The sequence below is a fragment of the Charadrius vociferus genome, unplaced genomic scaffold (genome assembly GCF_000708025.1).
Source record: "Charadrius vociferus isolate BGI_N301 unplaced genomic scaffold, ASM70802v2 scaffold472, whole genome shotgun sequence".
NCBI classification, from domain to species: Eukaryota; Metazoa; Chordata; class Aves; order Charadriiformes; family Charadriidae; genus Charadrius; species Charadrius vociferus.
The window spans coordinates 1971246-1992457 of record NW_009647735.1 but is presented as its reverse complement, the minus strand read 5'-3'; the positions used below and the strand labels follow the sequence as shown (position 1 = coordinate 1992457).

Genomic DNA, 21212 nt, shown 5'->3' with positions numbered 1-21212 from the left:
AGATGCCTGAATTTACAGAATTCCAGAAACTGCATCCTTGGAGTTGCCCTCATCCCTGGCAATCAGCTGCTCCCTGTGGAAACTCAGAACTAAAATATTACTTTCTTTTTTAAAAAAGGGAGACCATCCTGCCCCCACCTCATTAAAAATCACAATTACAGTGTAATCTGGGGAAGTTTTCTCAAGGGAACTTCACAATTTTTCTGCCTTTCTAACCTATTCTCAAAGATTTTTTCATTAGGAGTATGCAATCTGGCTACTTGGTAGCAATTTACCATGTGCTTTTGGAAAATAAACTGCAGTTTTTGCTAGACAGTATCCCCAATCAATAATATAGCTCTAGGAAGAGAATGGTAGATTCTAATAGTTTTTCCATTATAAATAGCTAGCATAATAGCTTCTGTTCACAACCTATTGAGGCAATTCATTTGTAATACTGGCAATAAGATTGGCATTTCAAGAATATTCTGTTATGCCTTAAAACCATCTCTCTAAACCACATTCATCTTCACGTTCACAGATACTTTTGAGAATGATGCAAAGGGAATGTGAAGTTGGATCCTCGTAATAGCAAGGGGTGGCATTTGCCTATTCCAATCACACCAGCTAAAAACATAGCATTGAATGTGTTTTTAATAGGATAGTTATTGTACATTAAATAACAACTGAGCCTCAAAATCATGTAGCAGATGTGTATCTATTACATAGCTGTTAATCCTCAATGGATCTGTTTTCACTAATTATCTGTTATTTAATGAACATACAATAACTAATAAATCTTAAAGGGCGACTTAGTTGCAGTTTGAATGCTAATTAAAAATGTTTAATAAGTTTTAACAGATATGAATCTATTATTTTCAGTCACAAGTTGTTAAAATTTTGAAAAGGGAATGGTTTTAAACAAACAAATTTTCAAATTCTGGGAGAAAAAAGTCGAAGTCACTGATCTTAAAGCCTCCTGTATTTTCTTCTTCTCTGTCTCCAAAAGAGTGGGTTTAGAGGTTTCTGAGATGAGAGGAAGAGTAAAAGAGTTATGACTTACTCTGTGGATGGGTTGCTTATTAAGTTACTTTTAAAAGTCACATTCTTACCCCAAGAAGTATTCTGCTAAATAAATGATATATCATATACATGCAATCCTGAGCTTACGAATACTATGTGTCTTTCTTGTGTAAATAACAACTTTCAAATAGGTTACTTGTAACAGGCTACAACTCTGACTGTAATTTTATTTGCTGGGATTTCACTTTTAACAATCCTCTTTGGCGCTATTTTCTCTCTTTTTACCACAAAGAAGACGCAATTTACAATTAAGATATCATTTTGAAATGACTACTTTTACAGAAGAGCACATAGTTTAAGTAAATTTCATTGCCTGTTGCAACCATGAAAATGAATAGCCAAGGAGAGGACATACCAACTGTTCTGCAAAAAAACCTATGAACAAATATGACTATGAATTAACACTTAGATATCACACAAACAGCCATATATGTCATCTTAAAAGGGAGTTATTTGAGTAATTCAAAAGCTGATGATTTGGAAAAGCAAAGTATTCGAGTTCCTCCTGGCATTTCCCATTGTCTCTTGCTATAAAATAATCTCTGCTTCAAGTAATTTGCCTTCAAACTCAGGGTCTTGGTTTGAAATGTTCAGGCAGAAATATAAGTGTCAAATAATAATGTCATTCTTAATCACACAGTGAATCACTTTCTAAGAGAATTAGTTGATTATGTCATCTAACATCTTACCAGTAACAAAATTTACATATACAGGGAAAACACACTTTTCCTTATAAGTAACAAAGGAGTTGAAATTTTCTCTGCATTGTATGTACTAAAAATGAGGATAGAGTATCATCAAGTAAGACTCCATATGGATCAAGAAATTGTCTATTTCTAAATGTTTGTGTGGAAATGTAATGCTGAATTTCCCCTACTATAATGAATAACACTATGAAGAGACTCTTTTTTTGCAAGTAAACAGATCCATTTTTCAGTCCTGTAATCAGTATGCATCTATTTAGCTACTTAACAGCAATGAGCTCTGGTTCATTAGGTAGCTACTGTTGTGTCTCAGCCTAGTTAAAATTTCACAGCAAGTTAATCTATTTTATTACAAATGAGAACACAAGTGATAATGTCCTCACCATTTTCCAAACACAGGGTTAACAGTATTTGTAACAAATCAATGAGGGCATTTAAATAGGAAAATTGCAAATCTAAAACCTTAACATTTTTTTACACATTGATGACTTCATTTTATTTGTCATCTATGTATTTTACAACCTTGTTACTTTCCATATATTTTAATTTTTTTCCTCTTGAAAATACCTCAGCTCCCACCAGCACACTTCTGTGCAGCCTGGTTCTATACAAGATACACTCCCAGTAGCAGAAAAGCATTTCTAAATAAAGTCATATTTTCTCCATTTGTATTTCTTCCTATTTCATAAATTCGCAAGATTCATATTCCAGGCTATAATGTAATTCATTATATATATAAAATTCACAGATTGTGAGAATTTTATGAAAAATGAAAACATTTCTCAAAATCTCACCTATTTATCTAACTACAGTACCTACTTTATCTTTTCTCTTCCCTTTACAGAGCTGTAACATAAATTCTCAAAAAAGACTTTTGCAGTATTTAATCCTTTTGAAGGGTAATATATTTCTGTCTCACTACAGATCAGCGTCTCGCTTTGGCTCAGAAAATGTAGCTACAAAGCTTGACATTGTTAATTTTATTTGTGATTTAGGTTAAGGGCACTGAAGTCATCAACTCAGCCAATTTCCAGATACATCCTTGCTTTCACCTTAATATCCCTTTTCTATCCCCTGTGAGGTAGTATTCCACACAAATAATATGAAACACTACGTAACAGTTGCATCCACACTGGTTTTATTTGAAATATATATGAACAGCTTACCGATTTTTGACATAATCTTGACCTTAATTCCTTACCTCTGTTTTTTTTTTTTATAGTATTGATCTTCATTTTGTGTCAAGAGTTTAGAGAAATGATGCTGCTGGATTTTCCTTTATTTTTCTTTATTCTTAGTTCTAATCTAGCTGTAATTACTCTTCCAAATGTTAATCTATTAATGAGTTCCTAGAGGATTTAATGGCATTTCACTGCTGACAAGCAGGTTTTGGAAGTTTGTATGAGTCCTGGATATTTTATTCAGACATTTATCTTGATATTTCATATTTAATTGAGGTACTGCTTCTGTACTCTACAGGGCTCTGCAGTGGCAGTAGACCTGGAATTCATCAGACCTTGCTAATGAAACAAAGAAGGAGGAAAAATAGGGATTCTGCTGTCTTAGGTCTAGATTAGAGTTTTGAACTATTGCAGGAAAGATTCAGAGCTGATGACCATGTTGGAAAAAAGGAGTTCATCGGCGATGGCAGAATAAATTTTCCAACATTAATTTGCACACTAGTTCCTCACTGGAATGTTTACTGTGCTGCACCTCGATCTCCCAGTGCTTGCCAAATCACCATTCAGATTCTCAAAATTGATTACACAATTAAAAAACATCTAGAAACCAGAGTCTTATTTCTCTGGAGGGCGTCTGTGGAGCCAGGAGCAGTCAGCCAGTAGAATGGCTGCAGACCTCCCCTCCTATCCAAAACTACCACAATTTCATGCTTGTGATATCGCTGCTCTTATCTCCCTGGCCAAATTCCATCCTCAACAAGAGAGAAAAATAAAAGTTAACACAATTTCAGTTAGCAAAGAATTGAATTGCTAATGTGTTTTGGCTTTTTTTTAGTTAATACTAAGACGTATTTCTTTCCAGCTGACCTTAGTTGATACTAACACTATTTACATTCTAATAACAAGTACATTTTTAATAGTGTTCTGAAGTTTACAGTCTTTATTCTAATGCATTACTGAGAAAAGCAATACATAATTGGCATTTAGGCTTTTCAAAGAAAAAGAATAGTCGTGACACAGTACGCAGGAGCTGTGCTAAATCTCAAATGATGCTGAACAGTGGCCGATAAGAAATTTGACGGTTAAAGTTACTGTTTCCAGGCAAGAGAACACTGGATAGGTTTATATTTTGAATCATCTCAGTCATCTCACACGCAAAGAGTAAGATGACTTGTTAGTCTTCTGAGGTACTTAAAATATCTCCAATTGCTGTAAGAACTGGAGATGAACAAGGTAAACAGCTGGTCTAAAAACTAAGATAGGATCTGTATGTCTGAAAGCCAGCTGGATCCCATTCATCTTCTGCAGTGTATCGGGAAGTCATTCACTTAAAATATGTACTTTGCCAGTTAAAATGCAATTTTTTTCACTGTGTACATATAGTTGTTTCAGTTGTAGTCAACTGGCAATTATTTTCCAACCAAATTTAAGAAATCATAAAAACTCTCCTACGTTTACTGATTTTTAATACCAGATGTTCACATGCTAATTCCATTACCTTGTGACTACTTCTTATCAATTCATTAATTGCCAGCTGCTCAGCCAAACAGAAAACTGCAGCTAATCAGATGGCATTGGTAAACAGCCAAACAAAAGCTTCCTTCTTTACCATTTCTTAAATTAGCAGTCACTGTGAGAACTATGGCAACCTTCATTCACATGTAAAGATTTTACCTTTACATTTTACTTTGAATCTGAAGTATAATATTGACTAAAATTGGAAAGGGCCCTGCAGTGGAAACTTTCTACTTGTACCCCTCCTATGAAGTGTTTCACCCAGTGCTGCTACCAAATGAAAAAAAGGCACTCCCAGGACTAATGATGATAATGCTATATATATCTAATCTACATTATAGCTATATTAGTTATTAAGTACAAATGCAAATGACTAAGCCAATACTAAGAAGATCGGAGCCAGAACTAAAAGCTAGTATGTGCTTGGCCTACCAATATTCCCTTGCAAGCTTTGCAAAAAAGAAATGTACTTGCGTCTTACTGTACTTTTTTCCACTTGCAAGTTTAAAGTAAGTAATCACTGCTTATTCTTTAACCTAGCAACCAGGTGTCTTGGTGTTAACAAGCAAGGCATTCTTGGCATTGCAGGGAGAGGGATATGCCTCCCTTCAAAGGAGGAGGGATGAGAAGGGTATTTAATATAACTTGTAGGGGCCTGAACATCTCCCAACATAGTAGTTTCTCTGTATCAGTGAATAAAAAGATACAAACCTGCACACTCATTTCTCCTTTGCTACAGATACACCCACAAAAATTAGCCTTACAAGAAGGAAGCTTAAACAACTCTGTCTCACGTGTCACTCCCCTAACGTATTCTAGCACCCATTCCAGCAATAAGCTACCAGCAATGAGCACGTGCTATGAAATGGGATAGAATAAATCTAATAATGAGAAAAATAACATAAATTTTACAGAAATTTTATTTTATAAATGTTGTAATATTCTGAAAGCAATTCAGAATGAATTGAACACACAGAGATATATGAAATTAAGTATGTTATAAATTCCATAACAAGAAATTTTATTATACTGAGAAGAATTGTTTCAGAGTATTCTGAGATGGCCACATTTTTCTGGCTGTCAGGTAAATATTATGAATGTGAGTTGTACAGCATACAGAAAATAGCACCTCTCAGCAATAATTACCCAGCCCATCTGTATTCTCTTTAGGGAATTTAAAATCATGTCATATACATCCTTTACAAATGCTTTAACAATCCCACAAAATCAGGAGAAGAACAGCAGGCAAAGAAAAGGAGACTCAGAAATCTCTCCTGCATGTTTAGATCACACTGTGCAACTAATGCTTTGTTCTGCTTATCAGTAGACCAAAATATTCAGATGGAAATTGTGTAGGGTTGATGTGAAGTACAAGAGTTTAGTCTCCCTACCAAAACAAACCATAGCACTTCAACTAAAATGTCCTTGGGAGGGGGGGAGTTGATATGTTTCTAAAGTACATTGGGGTGAAATTCTGAAAGAAATATTATTTCAAATACAAAAGTAAAAATGCTTTATTTTGAGAGATTTTTGGAAACAAAGCATTTCAATTACATTTTAACTTTTTTTTTCCTCTGAGTTTTCTAGCTGCATTCAACAAATGTGCCATTTATTCCTAACATGGACCTGGATAAGAGCAAAAATAAGAGAAAAGTAGGAATACAGCAAGCATGAGGGAATGACGACAGAAGAAAAATGGACAGCAGGAAACCAATTTGCAGAAATACTCCTACTCAGGAGAAGCACATCTCTCAGCGGCTCAGAAGAGGTTGTTAGAGAGCCAGAAGGAAAGGGAGAGAAAACGATTAGAAGGAGGAGAGATGGGGGAGGAAGGGTGAGGCATGAGCAAGAGGAGCAACAAAAGTGCAAAAGATGTGCAATGAATAGAACAAGAAGCAAGGAAAAAGTGGCAGAAAAGGGTGAAAGAGCCTCTCAAATCTCTGAGATAAGATTTTGCCTCATTACTCTACTGTCATACTATTTTGATATCAACACAAAAGGGAGCAGCTTAAGGCCCCTGGTTTGCATTTGGTTCCCACAATTTCAAGCCCATCCTAACCACAGTATCTCCCACCTACCTGTTTCAAAGAACATCTGGGAAAGTGGCCTTTCAGTGAATATACAAAGATTTGCATAGCCATAGCTCCAGAAACTTGGCTTTTGCCAGCCCTCCTTATACTTTCCTAACTCCAAACCCCCCTCTGCCCCCTCCCTGCCTTTTGGCTGGAATGGTGCAAGCTAGTATGCTTTTTAGTCATAATATAAGCCCCTTCTGGCTTAATCTGCATAAATCGAGACTTTAGGCTTGACGACACATCCCTAACACTCCTGATGCCTTCATGGTGTATAGCTTGAGGCCTCATTCCATTATGTTGCTGTAGGGGCATGGTCTGATTCCAAGATTCAAAAGCACTGTCAATGAACAGAAGAGCTAGTCCCATTTTTGCTGACACCTCTTCGCGTATTTGCTGTCCATGTTATGTGCTGTGAAGCCTCAACTCCTTTGGACCCAAATGAATTTAAATGATCTGTTAAGGTTTAGGCGTGCTTTCAGCATTTTATTCTATTTGTGTTCTCAGCATCCATCTTAACAGCTCCTTTATGATAAACCGTATGATATGCTGTGAATGCATATTAACAGTCATATTCATTATAGGTCCAAAGTAAAAAAAAAAAATCTTAATGTTATATAGTTATTGCTCTCTGGAGTTGAGTTGTTCTATAAACTTCATTCAAAAATCCTTTCCCAAGGGCCCAACCAAACTTTGCTTCTTAAGACCTGAAAATATCACTACTGACTAGGTTTTTCTGAGTTTCAGGAACAAAATTATTGGATGACAGTAAACTACCACATTTATTCACTACTGTTTTTAGCCTAAACCATGACTGAAGTGTACTTCAGCTAGGTTCCACCCCAGAGTGGTCCTCAAGAAAAGGCTGGCAAAGCATTTTATACCTCGGCCAGTACCTGAATTGTAGAGTTCATCCAGATGAAGAATGGCTCTGAAAAAAAGAACTAACAGGAGGGTAGACGCAAGAGGGAGAATAGAGAGGGTGGTGAAGTCACTGTTGCTGTCAAGTTTTTATTTTGCCGTATAAGACCCCCAATTATAGACTCTTCAGAACCATCTGAGCCAAGTTTCAAACGGAGCAAGCTCTTTCAGATGTGCAGTAAATCCCTGAAAGACTGGATTTATTACAGGGATACTGTCAGAACCGTAGCTATAGCACTGCTAGTGGGTGCTGCTATAATCACATCAGATTATATTATGGATGGCTAAGAAGGTTTTGCGAGCCTGGCCATTGTGCCTGCCTAATTTATAGTGTTCCTGTCAGGAAGAAATCAAGTTTCATAGTTATGACATTTCTTTCTGGAGCACTAAATGTTAACTTTGCTGATCATGCATATCTTACTAGAACAGCTTATTTCTAAATGGCAAACGTGATATAAAAAGCATAATGACTTCATTCAAAACCTTTATAAAGCAGCTGATTCTCACACCTATAGAAAACAGGCCAAGGAGTATTTTAGTCATCAGAGTATGGAAATAGATACACATTCAATATATTCAATACATTTCTCCCATTTTAAGTAATGTCATGATGCTGGAATTGCAGCCTATCTAGCCATTTTTTGTACTTATTAAATGCACTTAAATAATGCCATATAATAAAAGTAACACCGCTCACAAATAACAGCAGCAATGCTTTTCTTTTACACGTTTCATTTTGTACAAGGATTCAATCTTAATTGATCGTCATTCAGAGCTAGATTATCGTACATCAGGGAAGGAAAGCACAAAAGGAGTCTCACACTCTCTGTAATAAAACTCATAGAATCACAGAATTGTCTAGGTTGGAAGGGACCTTTAAGATCATCAAGTCCAACCACCAACCTAACACTGCCAAAACCACCACGTCTATATGTCCTTTAAATACTTTCAGGGATGGTGACTCTACCATGTCCCTGGGCAGCCTGTTCCAATGCTTGATAACCCCTTCAGTGATGAATTTTTTCCTAATATCCAATCTAAACCTCCCCTGGTGCAACTTGAGGCCATCTCCTCTTGTCCTGTTGCTTGTTACTTGGGAGAAGAGACTGACTCCCACCTCGCTACAACCTCCTTTCAGGCAGTTGTAGAAAGGGATAAGGTCTCCCCTCAGCCTCCTTTTCTCCAGATTAAACAACCCCAGTTCCCTGAGCCGCTCCTCAGAAGACTTATGGCTCCAGGTTGAACCTCATACCATTGTTGAACCTCATACCATTGGCCTCGGCCCATTGATCCAGCCTGGCCAGATCCCTCTGTGGAACCTTCCTACCCTCAAGCAGATCGACACTCCCACCCAACTTGGTGTCATCTGCAAACTTACTGAGGGTGCACTCAATCCCCTCATCCAGGTCATTCATAAAGATATTAAAGACAACCAGCCCAAATACCGAGCCCTGGGGAACACCACTTGCGACTGGCTGCCAGCTGGGTTTAACTCCATTCACCACCACTCTTTTGGCCCAGCCTTCCAGCCAGTTTTTTACCCATCCAAGCCATGAGCAGTGAGTTTCTCCAGGAGAATGCTGTGGGAAACAGTGTTGAAGGCTTTACTAAAGCCCAGGTAAACAACATCCACAGCCCTTCCCTCATCCACTAAGCAGGTCACCTTGTCATAGAAGGAGATCAGGTTTGTCAAGCATGACCTGCCTTTCATGAACCCATGCTGACTGGGCCTTATCACCTGGTTGTCCTGCACGGGCCACATAATGGCAGTCAGGATGATCTGCTCCATAACCTTCCCAGGCACTGAGGTCAAACTGACAGGCCTGTAGTTCCGCAGATCCCCCTTCTGGCCCTTCTTGCGGATGGACGTCACATTAGCTAACATCCCCAGCTCTCCAGGACTGCTGATGGAAAGTGGCTTGGTGAGCACTTCCACCAGCTCCCTCAGTAGTCTCAGGTGGATCCCATCCAGCCCCACAGACTTGTGTATGTCTAAGTGCTGTAGCAGGTCCCTCACCATTTCCCCTTGGATTATGGGGGCTTCATTCTGCTCCCCACCCCTGTATCAGGGGGCTGGGTACTCAGGGAACAACTGGTCCTACTGCTAAAGACTGAGGCAAAGAAGGCATTAAGTATCTCAGCTTTTTCCTCCTCCTTTGTCACTGTGTTTCTGCCCCCATCTACTAAAGGCTGGAGATTATCCTTCATCCTCCTTTGACTGCTAAAGCATTTATAGAAACTTTTTTTATTGTCCTTAACATCAGAAACCAGGTTAAGTTCTAATTGTGCTTGGCGCTTCTAATTTTCTCCCTACATAGCCTCACATCTTTGTAGTCCTCATGAGTGGCCTTCCCCTTCTTCCAAAGGCCATAAATTCTCCTTTTTTCCCCGAGTTGCAACCATAGCAACTCAGGCCAGTCTTTTTCCCCAACGGCTCGTTTTTTGGCACATGGGGATGGCCTGCTCCCGTGCCTTTAAGACTTCCTTCCTGAAAAACGTCCATCCTTCCTGGACACCCTCGCCCTTCAGGACTGCTTCCCAAGGGACTCTATCAACCAGGCTCATGAAAAGACCAAAGTCTGTGCTCTGGAAGTCCAAGGTGGCAGTTCTGCTCACCCCCCTCCTTGCTTCTCCAAGAAACAAAAACTCTATCATTGCATGATCACTATGCCCAAAATGGCCTCCAACTGTCACACCCCCCACAAGTCCTTCTTTATTTACTAACAACAAGTCCAGCATGCACCTTCCCTAATTGGCTCCCTCACCAGCTGTATCAAGAAGTTATCCTCACCACACTCAAGGAACCTCATAGACTGTTCCCTCTCTACTGTATTGTATTCCCAGAAGACACCTGGTAAGTTGAAGTCCCCCACGACGACAAGGTCAAGCAATCTTGAGACTTCTCCCAGCTGTTTATAGAATATTCCATCTGCCTCTTCATCCTGGTTGTGCGATGTGTAACAGACTCACACTGTGATATCTGCCTTATTGGCGATCCCCCTGATTCTTACCCATAAACAACCCTATTGTCACCATAATTTACTTCTAGATGTCATCTACAGTCAGCATTCAGAACAAATGAGAGAAAGACGCAGCATCACCTAACAAGTGAGAGTAACACACCAATGGATGCACGCTTTACCTCTGTCACATTAGCTACTGGTCTATTTTCTTCTCCATCATGTAGAGGAAATAATTCCCACTAGAGCGCTGGTGAGACCTACTGTTGCTGTGGAGATACTGTGTATCCTCCAGTGCAGGTGTTGGGGAAAAAATAGCTGTAAATGAGTAACTAGCATCAGCAAGGGCCTGCTAAAGAGCATCCTTAAACCTAACTGCTTGCAAAAACTGTAGTTTATATTACAAATAATTTGCATTGTTTACAAATACATATTTAATCTTCATTTTGTCATACTGATAGCATTTAAAATATAATCAAAGCTTATGAAGTCTACTTGCTGCTACAAATATTCCACTGCTGTATTTAAGTTATGGTTTTCTCAAGAGGTCTCTGAACAGTTAAAGAAAAGGTTACTGAGTGAAACCTCAATTAATTTCTAACAGTTCAGTGACTTGCATTAACTAGTGGACAGTTGGACGTCAGAGATATCATGCTGCCCCCACCCAGTCAACAACTGTTGCAGATACACTGATGACAAGGAGAAAGTTTTCTAGATCTTAATCCTAAATACTCTCTAACCAGGGAATGCCCTCCCGAATTTTACCCACCTCCCAAAATCCAAGAAAACAAAATGTAAACAAAATCAAAGTATTAAGAACAACATTTGCCCTTATTTGGAAGTGGACTCTCAGTAAAGAAGAAAAACAACCTGAGGCAATTTTGGAGATGCTCAGGGCCAGGAAGAAGATCAGAAAAAAAGCAAAGACTTTCAGAACCTCAGCAACAGAGACACGTACTATTTTATGCTACTGTAATGTGATAAAAGAGATTTGTGTTCTTCCTTGAAAGTATGTTGATATCAGTAAATACAAGTACGAAAAATAAACATGTGGTTGTGTACTACAAGATTTCTTCCCTGCTTGATGTAGAAACAAAATTTCCTGCAGTGGCATACTGTGACAATAGAAAGCACAACAAAATCCTAACTAATTTATTCTCACAACTGGCCTGCAATATTGGCAACAGTAACTTTCTCAATGATAAAATAACAATATTTCATAATTAAGATGTTTTACAATAAAGACACAAGAGATTAAGTTCACCAAATCAGTGAAAGTTAGTAGAATAAAGCAACTCGGAACTTTGGGATTCCAGAATGATGGGGATACATGAGTGCAAATGAGCATAAATATCAAAATAAAAAGACATGTATTTTCCGGAACAGATAGTTCTATAGAGTCATATATTTAAAAACAAAGAAAAATGGATTAAAATAACTACCTTTAAAAGGTGACAAAATTTTGTTTTGTCAACAAGAAACATGCATGTGCATGCAAATAAACACAAAAGTTAGACTGCTAAAACCTTTCATTTTTGCTCAATAAAAAGAGGACACACTGTGTTTTAAAGAATCCCATAGAACCGATCCTTCACATGCACTGATCCTATATCCTTCTACTTTGAAAATTTCTTGTCTCAACATATTTGTGTGTGTGTGGCAGGACACAAGCATGACACAGGCATGAAGTTTTCTTAACAACCTACCTGGAAGAGACTATCAGAAACCTTTCAAAAGCAGAAATAGTTTTTATGCAGCCAGAGGAAATTTAGGTGTTGCTACCAGAGACTATACTCACTGAGGTACTTGTGATGATTTTCTCTGCTATTAACCTGTTCTAGAACTGCACCGCACCAGAGTTTCTGTTACGATCTATAGCATTTTCTTTTAAGTATAACATTAAGTTTGATTTTGAACAACCAGTTCAGAATAGCTTTTGAGCTTTACCAGATGCAGCACTGCTTATTCCCCTAGCCTCCAGCGAGCGTTAGTATCTGTTTTTAATTACATTACAGATCATAGAGCAGAGCATCTTAACTTCTTGACTGTACTCACGGGTATTTCCTCAGACTGAAGCACTATCAGGAACAGCAGACCAGGTGTGCTATCAGCAGTATAAGCTCATTGCCTCTCAGTTATCTGCCTTAAGAAACTCACTACAAATGTTTTTGTTAGCCACAAAAAGCTATTGTTTCTAAGTCTCACAGATGACTCTTACCTTTATAACAGAGGCCCCTGCCCTGGAAAGAGGACTGTGCATTTGGGCTGCTGCAGCCATGTTAGCTATTGTATTGAGGTGGTTCATCTGGTTCATTGCCATTGCAACCGAAGCGGGAGGTAGGCTGACGGGAAGCAGAGGGTGGGGCATCATCATAAACGGCAGGTCTATCCCTAAAAGAGAGCATGGGCAGGTTATATGTGTCAGTCCCTCATTTTATAACCCAACACCTTAATTTTTAGAGTCTATATTGTACCGGAACATTGTCAAACTCAATATTATTATGTGTTAATAATTTTGATGTTACATAGGGAATAATTGTTTTCATATTTCAGAAAAGACTGTATAGTTTGTGTTAGGGAAAGGAACATATAGCTGTAAAGCAACACAATATTAGCAATATTAATATACAACAGTGCATTAAGTTCAGTGATCTCTTTATAAAAAGCAATAAAGAAAAAAACCACAAAACATGCAGATATCTGCATGTTTTTCCAATACATCAGATGAATATTTATTTTTAATTTTATCTGACAATATACTCCTATCAAGTCCTCTTACTATTATAAGTTCACACACACAGCAATCTGAGACTAGATTTATATATATTAGGACTATTTCTTGAACACAGGAAGCTGTGGGTTGGACTATAGACACTACTGGACTACTGTACAGAAGGTCTGTGAACTGGAACATGTAATGAGAGGTTAAAATTGTGGCCAGAGGTTTTAATTTCCAAGAAGTCACTTTAAATTGTCTTCTGCTATGGATGTAAAACAATTTAAGAAGGTATAAAATTCATTTGGACCAACTTGCAGATCCTGACGTTGCCAAAAGGTGATGTTACTGCTACAAAAACTGGCTTCTCGTGTTTCAGTAGTATCTATTTCAGCATATGTATTACTTGTTGTATTTAGTAATGACAACAACGGAAAGCGAGACCAAGACACCAATTCACTGAAAAAACTGTTTCAGGTTATTTGGCACTTAAGAATTCTATAGAGAGACCACTTGAAGATAACTACGTTTGGCATCCAAAACTCCCCACCACCCCCCACCCCACCCCACCCCCCCCACCCCCGAAAAAATAGGACTCATTCTACCAGACAAAATGTATTACCATTTTTCTAAATGAAATCTAGATTAGAAATTCTCATTTAAAAAATCAGGTACAAGTACTAAATAACAATCACATAGCTAGTCATAACCATATGCTATTCACATTAATTATTTCTAAAAGTTTTTTAACTTTTGGCTCTATCTTAACTATTTTAAATGAGAAGGCCAGTCACCATTTTGGTGTATGACAGAACCCACAATAAAAAAATATCACGGACTGTTATAGCTTATGTTGTTCCAATACAATTTGACTATACCGTTATAAAAAGACCACTGCACCCACCACAAAAAGCAGAATTGTATATATTCTGAGCTCCCACATTATTTCTGTTTAGCTTGAGTATATCACGATTAACAACTGTGATGTCTTATGATTCACTATATACTTTATATGATGATTCACGTCAATACTAATTATGATCGGTAATAAGCAAAGCACAAATACATCTCCCTTCACTGTAAACCATACTGACAATCCCCTTCAGTGCTTACATCCATAAGCCTTTGTTCTCCTGCATATCTCCCTTAACAGCCCAATAATCTTTCCTCATACTCTATAGAGTTCCAAAACTCCCAGACACCATCTGGCCACATTGAGTTGTATGTCTACTTAAAGTCCAATTGACATGCAAACTAAATGCAAACTACAAACAGAATTTAACAGCACATCACCAGTTTTAAGACACAATCCGTCAAACATTTCAGAGGACTATGAAGAAAATATATCGTACACTTGCAAATCACTGGACATAATGTCTGACATTCAATAAACCCTTTAATAGCCTATAGACATTCGCCTACTTCAAAATCTACTGGAAAATATCTTTAAAGTTTTCTTTAACAGCAAAGAACACACTATGCCTGTATGTAAAATACATACAGATATTGAATTATATATGATATATAATTATATGTTTTATGTATATTATAATTCTGTGAATTATGCAAAAATATAAAATGAAAGGATAAACTACAGTGAATTTGAGTCCTATGATCTGGTCATTTTTACCTACCGACACTTAACCCAAAATGCTCAGGTCCGTACCTTCCAATTAACAAAACAGACCCATATTGTAGGAATCATTTCAATAGCTTTGATTTGTTCAAGTCTGGGGCCCTACATAGGTAGCAAGGAACGATCTGCTCCTAAAATTGCCAGAAATGTCATTCATCCATTAAAACCAACACCAAAAATCAACTTTCAAAACTTTGAGGATGAAGAGCTTAAACAAATAGCAAGAATTCAGTAATAGTGAGATTGTCATTCTTCATCCACCATCAACTGTTAGAATTAACTTTTTTTCCTCACTAATTTTTAAAATATTAATCTTGAGCATCTTTCTTGGAGTAACTTTCCCTTCCCTCCCTTCCCTCTTTGGGTGTAAAGGAGAAGGGGAACTGCTGGCTTCCCACCTGCCCCCTTCCTAAGGGAAGGAAAAGATGGGATTGAAGGGAACTTTAAGTTCCAAATCCAAAATTCATCTGTGTCATTTTATTCCAATTGCTTTAGATAGCTGGGTTCAATGGATGACCTTGCCCACATCTGGCAGGTACAGTGCAAAGCAAGGCAGAGGGATCGCTTCTGCTTGCTTTTCACTAGACATTTTGCAGGTGTTTCTGGCTGTCCTATTTTTATTTGGTGGTGAGCTTTTTCACCCGAAGAGCATTTTCTCATATAGCTAAAATTTTAAGCAACTTTATGGTTATTTTTCCCTTCAGTCTAGGTAATGGAAATGCCAATTAAGGAACACCCACCAGCAGTGGGTGATACAGAGGGCGGCTGTATCCCAGTGGGTGGCTTGGACACTATGCACCTGGGCAGCAGACAGTGGGAGGACTGACCCTCCTGTCGGCCATGTGTTTCCCATCCATTTGCCCCATCCCCAGGGGGATGGGAAGGAGTGCAAGCCCAGCCTCCAAGCAGAGCTCCATGTACTTTTTTTTTTGAGAGCACAGTACGTACTGTTGGTGAGCAGGTGATTCTGCTGGAGAGGACTGAGTGGGTGCGCGCTTCCGAGGCTTGACTGCCCTGACAGTGTGGGATGACCAATGCTGTGCTGTGATCCCGTTGTAATGGGAGACTGAAGCTTGTCTTTATCCCAGGAGGATTCACTCCCACCTGCAAAACAGGGTACAAACAAACCATAAATGGCATATACTTTTCTTTAAAGGACATCTTGCTTGGTTAGCAATGAGCTAATACTCTTTACCATAGCTAAGCACCTAGGACAAACATAGCACCTGAATCCTACGCCCAATGTTTTGGGGTTTTTTTTTGGGTTTTTTTTTTTTTTAATAAATTAATAAATATGCATCAGGCAAAAAATACAACCAGAAACTTTCAGCATCACCTACCTTCATAACACTAGCTTCTGGAAATGGAAAAAGCTAAATGTTCAAGGATAAAATCATCCAAGTAAACATCAGTAACAATTACGTAAATAAGGCACAAAGGGAACATCTGAGAAACTGAATCACAATCTTCTGCTATCACAGGGCATCAGGCCACCCAGTCCCTACCAGAGACTAATAGGTGTCCATCCTCGGGCTTGTCAAGTCTTTCACCACTGTTAATCTTACTGGAGAGTTGCTCCAGTATTCACTCCCTCCAGTGCTCACTAGCATTCTAGCTTAAATTCATCCCTGAACAGGTTATTGCAATTTATCCTGCTGCTGTGTTATCTTTCAGCTTAAACAGCTTTTCCTCCACTGCTAGGTTTGACCCTAGGGATGTCCTAAGTGAAACCCTCTACTTTGCTAGGTTAAACAAGCCAGGCATTAGGTTGGGCTTGGAAATCATCAGTATAGAGGATTTTAAATTTAAGAGTCCAGATATCTATTATGCACAGTAATTACCTTCTACAACAAAAACACAGTAGAGCAAACTAAGCAGTTGTGTTTGGTCTAGAATATCTGGTCTTCTGAAGAGAGGGTGTTCTGCAGCATTTTACAGATCATAGCTTTCTTCAGTATTACAGTTACATACTTGAACAACAAGAAGTTCTTTTCAAACAGCAGTTAAGTAGACCATGTCAGTGAATTCGTAAATACACCTGGTCCAAAGCCAAAACCTACTTATAAAGTTAGATTGAACATCTCTAGAGTAAAAAGGTATTTTAAGTACACTCTCTTCTCAGGTACACCCTACGTTTTCAATTAGATTATAGATTGTTATGAAAATGTGTAACTGCAGTATTGACTTCGTTTTGAATTTATGAACAAGAATCTGAGTTAGAATAAGTAAATAGATTACTGTGATGCAGCAGACAGAGGCAGCAAGCAAAAAACCATTCTAATTGAATATGAAAGTAACAGAAAAATTCCATTCTTTATGACAAAACTTAGCTAATAAACATGATTAATACGGCTAAATGAAAAAGTTTGAAGGAGCAATGATTGAGAAAAAAAGGAAATCACTCCGTCATTTTAGCACTATGTCCAAGTATGAATTACCTTCCTATAAAAGGTTTGCAATTTGTAAAATGATGAGTAATACATTGACAAGGAAATATACACTAAATTATGCCATGTGATATAATATAACATGGCGTAGTGCAATAATTAGAAGAACTATTACAATTAAGGCTGTGTCAGCACCTTTCTTATTTAATATACTGTGTATCAGCTCTTTCAAATAACACTCGACTGATACTTAGTATAGAATTTGTTCATCCTGACTATTGTGAAACAGAGGTAGTATTATCTGGTAAAGTATTTCTCCAGTTAAATGTATGATTTAAAAAAGATTTTCTGAGGAAACGCTTAGCATTTGATTCCACCAAATGAGGTTTTTTTTCTCCATATGCTTTTTCAGTAAACGTAAGTTTAACATTTATACTTCATTCTTCCTCAAAAAACACGTGACGCACCTTAGCATGAATTTTTTCCTAGAAATAGATTTTGTAAATGTAACTTCATGTATTAGGGCAGTGTCCATGAAGACTGTGCACAAGACAGTTTGTCAGAGATTTTTGAATGAAAAGAAAAAAATGCACACTTCGTCTAAAAGTCTCCCTCTCCCCATTTGTTTTTCTCCAATATTTCCAACCCAAGGCACAGATGGTCTAAACTCTTAGCTCATTTACTTATTTCTGGAAGTCTCTTTTGCCTTTCCAAAGCCTCATGCATCTATACACCATACTTCTGTAGCCCTGAAGCTGTATCAGAGTGCCCTACCAGCTTCCTGTGCCCAAATTTACAACTGTTGCACTTTGGAAAGTACTATTATTCCTATTTTGCAGATGGAGAACTGCACAGAAAAGTGACTTGCTTAAGGAAATACAGGAAACCTGCAATGGAACAGGAAACTACATTTAAATTATGTTATACAGTCCAAACCACTGGACCAGTTTTCCTTACAGATGGGGACAAGAACAACTTTTTCTCCCTGCAAATTCCACTTGTAAATTTGCTCCAGTGTTCAGTGACAGCAACACAAGAATAAATTGCAACACACTTATCTCTACAGACCATTCCGGTATTCTTATGTTCCCTATCACTTCTCCATAGAGAAAGAACAAAAAAATACTGCTGAGTGTATGATGTATAATAAAAGTGCACGTTAAATGGAATGTATCCTGTAGTCTGCAATAGACCGCATAGATAACAGCTTCATCACTTCATCTAGACTGCATATACTATGTAGCAGCAAGTCTCTTAAACAGAAAATAATAATTGTAACTTCTTACTTAGAACTGTTCAGTTGTGAAGTGTCTTATAAGGGCAGTATGATTATCTCCAACCTAAAAGTGGGAAAGTTGAGGTGCAGAATTATGAAGCAACTTCCTCCATGTTACCTGGTAGACTAATGGTGAAACTGGAAGAGAAGTCAGGTCTCACTGGTCCTACTCCTGTGCTCTATACCACAGACACTTTCAATTCATCCTGCCCACAGTCCCTTTGCCCAGCTAAAAAATAATAGTTTTAAAAGAAAACTTGCATCCTTCCCTGCAGTATCTATTTCCATACAGTAAGAAAAATTTACATACGAATTAACAGTAAGCCACAACGTTATGCTCCAAATATGTAAAATGCAAACCTGTAGTAATAAATTCAGTCCTTTTACTATCATGAAACATTAAAAAATTGAGCATATACATTTTTATTATTTAGTAACACAGTCATCAGCACGTTATATCAGCAAGTACATACTTGACATACATACATATGAATGTGTATTTTCAAATTCTGTGTTACCGTAACAATCAGAAGCAAATACATCTATGAAAATTAAGTCCTCTTTAACACTTCAAATTTAGGTTTAGCCACAATTTTCCAGCAGATTTCTGTTCATTGTTGTTTTTTGTCCAAATAGGTGCCACCAATAAAGCAAAGATGTCATGTTTTGATTCTAAATCCTGTCTTCGGTATGATGAGCTTACAGATGAAACTAAAAATGAAATTTCATGATAGGAATCACGCAATACACCACAAAGAAATAAATTTATGGGAGTTGAAATTTTTCTCTCGTTACATTCAAAAGGTTTGGTCTGTGAAGAAATTTGTATTAGGAAAAAATAATTTCTTTGTCCACACTAAGCTAGTGAAGGCTCTCACTCTTTTTAATATAGATGATAAGGAGTCTAAAATTAAACAATGATCCGTACTACTGTATATAGAGAGCTGGACTTCAAGTAATTTCTTTTGGGTATATATGGAACAAAAGGGGAAAAAATATATGGAAAAAGAAAGCAAACATACAACACTATGGAAAATGAGAGAACTGAAAACAGCAATGGAACTTACTTTACTTCTTGTATATGAAGGGAAATACGGCTTTTCATTTTAAATGAGAAAGAATATTTCATTTTAAAGTATTAGTAACTTGATTCATAAGTGTCATAGGAGTATTATTAGAGCACACAGAAGTCTGTTGATTTGTCAAAATGCCAATACATCATTTATACACGTTACAAAAAGCTTTACATTTAACTCTATTACCCACTACCCATATGACCTTCTCTCCAACAGATAAAAGTAAAGGACAAAAAGGTAATTTTTCCTTATCTTGTTTGCATTCTAGTCGATCTTGTCCCAGAACTGATTGTACTCAGCATTAAAAAAGGGCAAGAGAGACAAGAACCTCCATCTTCCAGAGCTCCTGACGCTTGTCAGAAGCAGGCACAGAGACTGCGGTTTCCTTAACAGAGCCACACAAAAGTGGGAAGGAAAAAGCCAGAGATATTAGCCAGCCAGCCATCCTAAAGACTGCAGAACACACTGGCTGCCCAGCAGAGGCAGCTGAAGAAAGGTCTGGCCTGTTTCAACCACCCTGTTTAGGCCACACAGCAAACATGCGGTGTACAGTTCTGCCTTCAGATTTGGAGCTAAATGCACAATATGGACAAAAAAAAAAGTCTGATTGTCTGCATCATACACAGTTGCCTACACAGAAATGCAGTGTGTGTTTCAAAGGGCACACATACAGACGGACACTACATGGATTTGGTAAGGAAAGTTATTTACAATATACTTAATAATTAATGTCTGGTATTTACCAGTCTTAATAGGTTATCTGAGAGAACTTATTTATCAGTGCATGAATTACACTTATGTTCAACTAAGCAAAACTAATGTAACAACCCTCAGCCCATCCACTTCTAAATTAAAATGCGGTGAGAGGTAAGCATTCCCTTAATGCCATTTTACAGCCCTGTGGCCAAATTCTGTACGTCTCTGTTCCCAAGTTCCTATGAACAGCAAATTGAGACAAGTTCAGATGCAGAGGGAGTTAAATCACAGGTAACGTGAACAAATAGGGAAAATCGGCCTAAGGAATACAAACACATGCTGTTGATGATATACACTGTACTCACAGACCCACTGCAAGGTTATTTACAATCATGTACACGTCTGTAAGTAAAATGCTTCTGTTTAGGTTTCATTTTGTTTAGTAGAAGGAAATGCAAGTGATAAACTCAGGTTCATTTTTCTGAAAATGTTGCTTCTTATCCATCTTTGGTTTTAGTAATTTTATAAGATAACTCTCAAAGATACATGTTTTCTAGTAATAAACCTTTCTGTGCATTTGTGTTCTTCAAAACAAAATCCAAAAACTTTTTCTGGTGAAGATATATTTGTGAAGATTCAATTAGTGTCTTGGTTTTAGGTATCGAAAGATCTCCAGAAAGTAATCAAAGTTCAATTTGGTGACAGGTTTTTTTTCATTTGGTTTCAAATTCATTTTATCAGCCTTAAAACTGTCTGGTCTAGCTAAATGAAATCCACTCTGTCAGAGGTACCTTTGAATTGAACAACCTCACTGTTTCAATCTATGTCTGTCATTTTATTTTTTGTTGTGATACATTTCTGAAAAATTGAACTCAAATTGTTGAAAGCAATACCATCTTCACTATCCAATTTTATTCTAAAATTATTTTTAAACACATTTTTCATGCTGTTGAGTATAACATCAGCTGCACAGAAAAAAAAGTATTCAGTGTGTTGCTATTTCAACACTG

The 21212-nt window shown here is 37.6% G+C and overlaps 1 protein-coding gene across 1 annotated transcript in view; it reads right to left on the bottom strand.

The window, feature by feature from the left end:
• The window catches only part of DACH2 (dachshund family transcription factor 2), a 310860-nt gene that overhangs the window by 57637 nt on the left and 232011 nt on the right, over positions 1-21212 (bottom strand). Inside the window, exons 4-5 of the mRNA XM_009881777.1 lie at positions 15716-15871; positions 12634-12806 (exon numbers count right to left, since the gene is read on the bottom strand). Of these exons, the coding sequence (XP_009880079.1) occupies positions 12634-12806; positions 15716-15871 (329 nt within the window). The remainder of the gene's footprint in view (positions 1-12633; positions 12807-15715; positions 15872-21212) is intronic.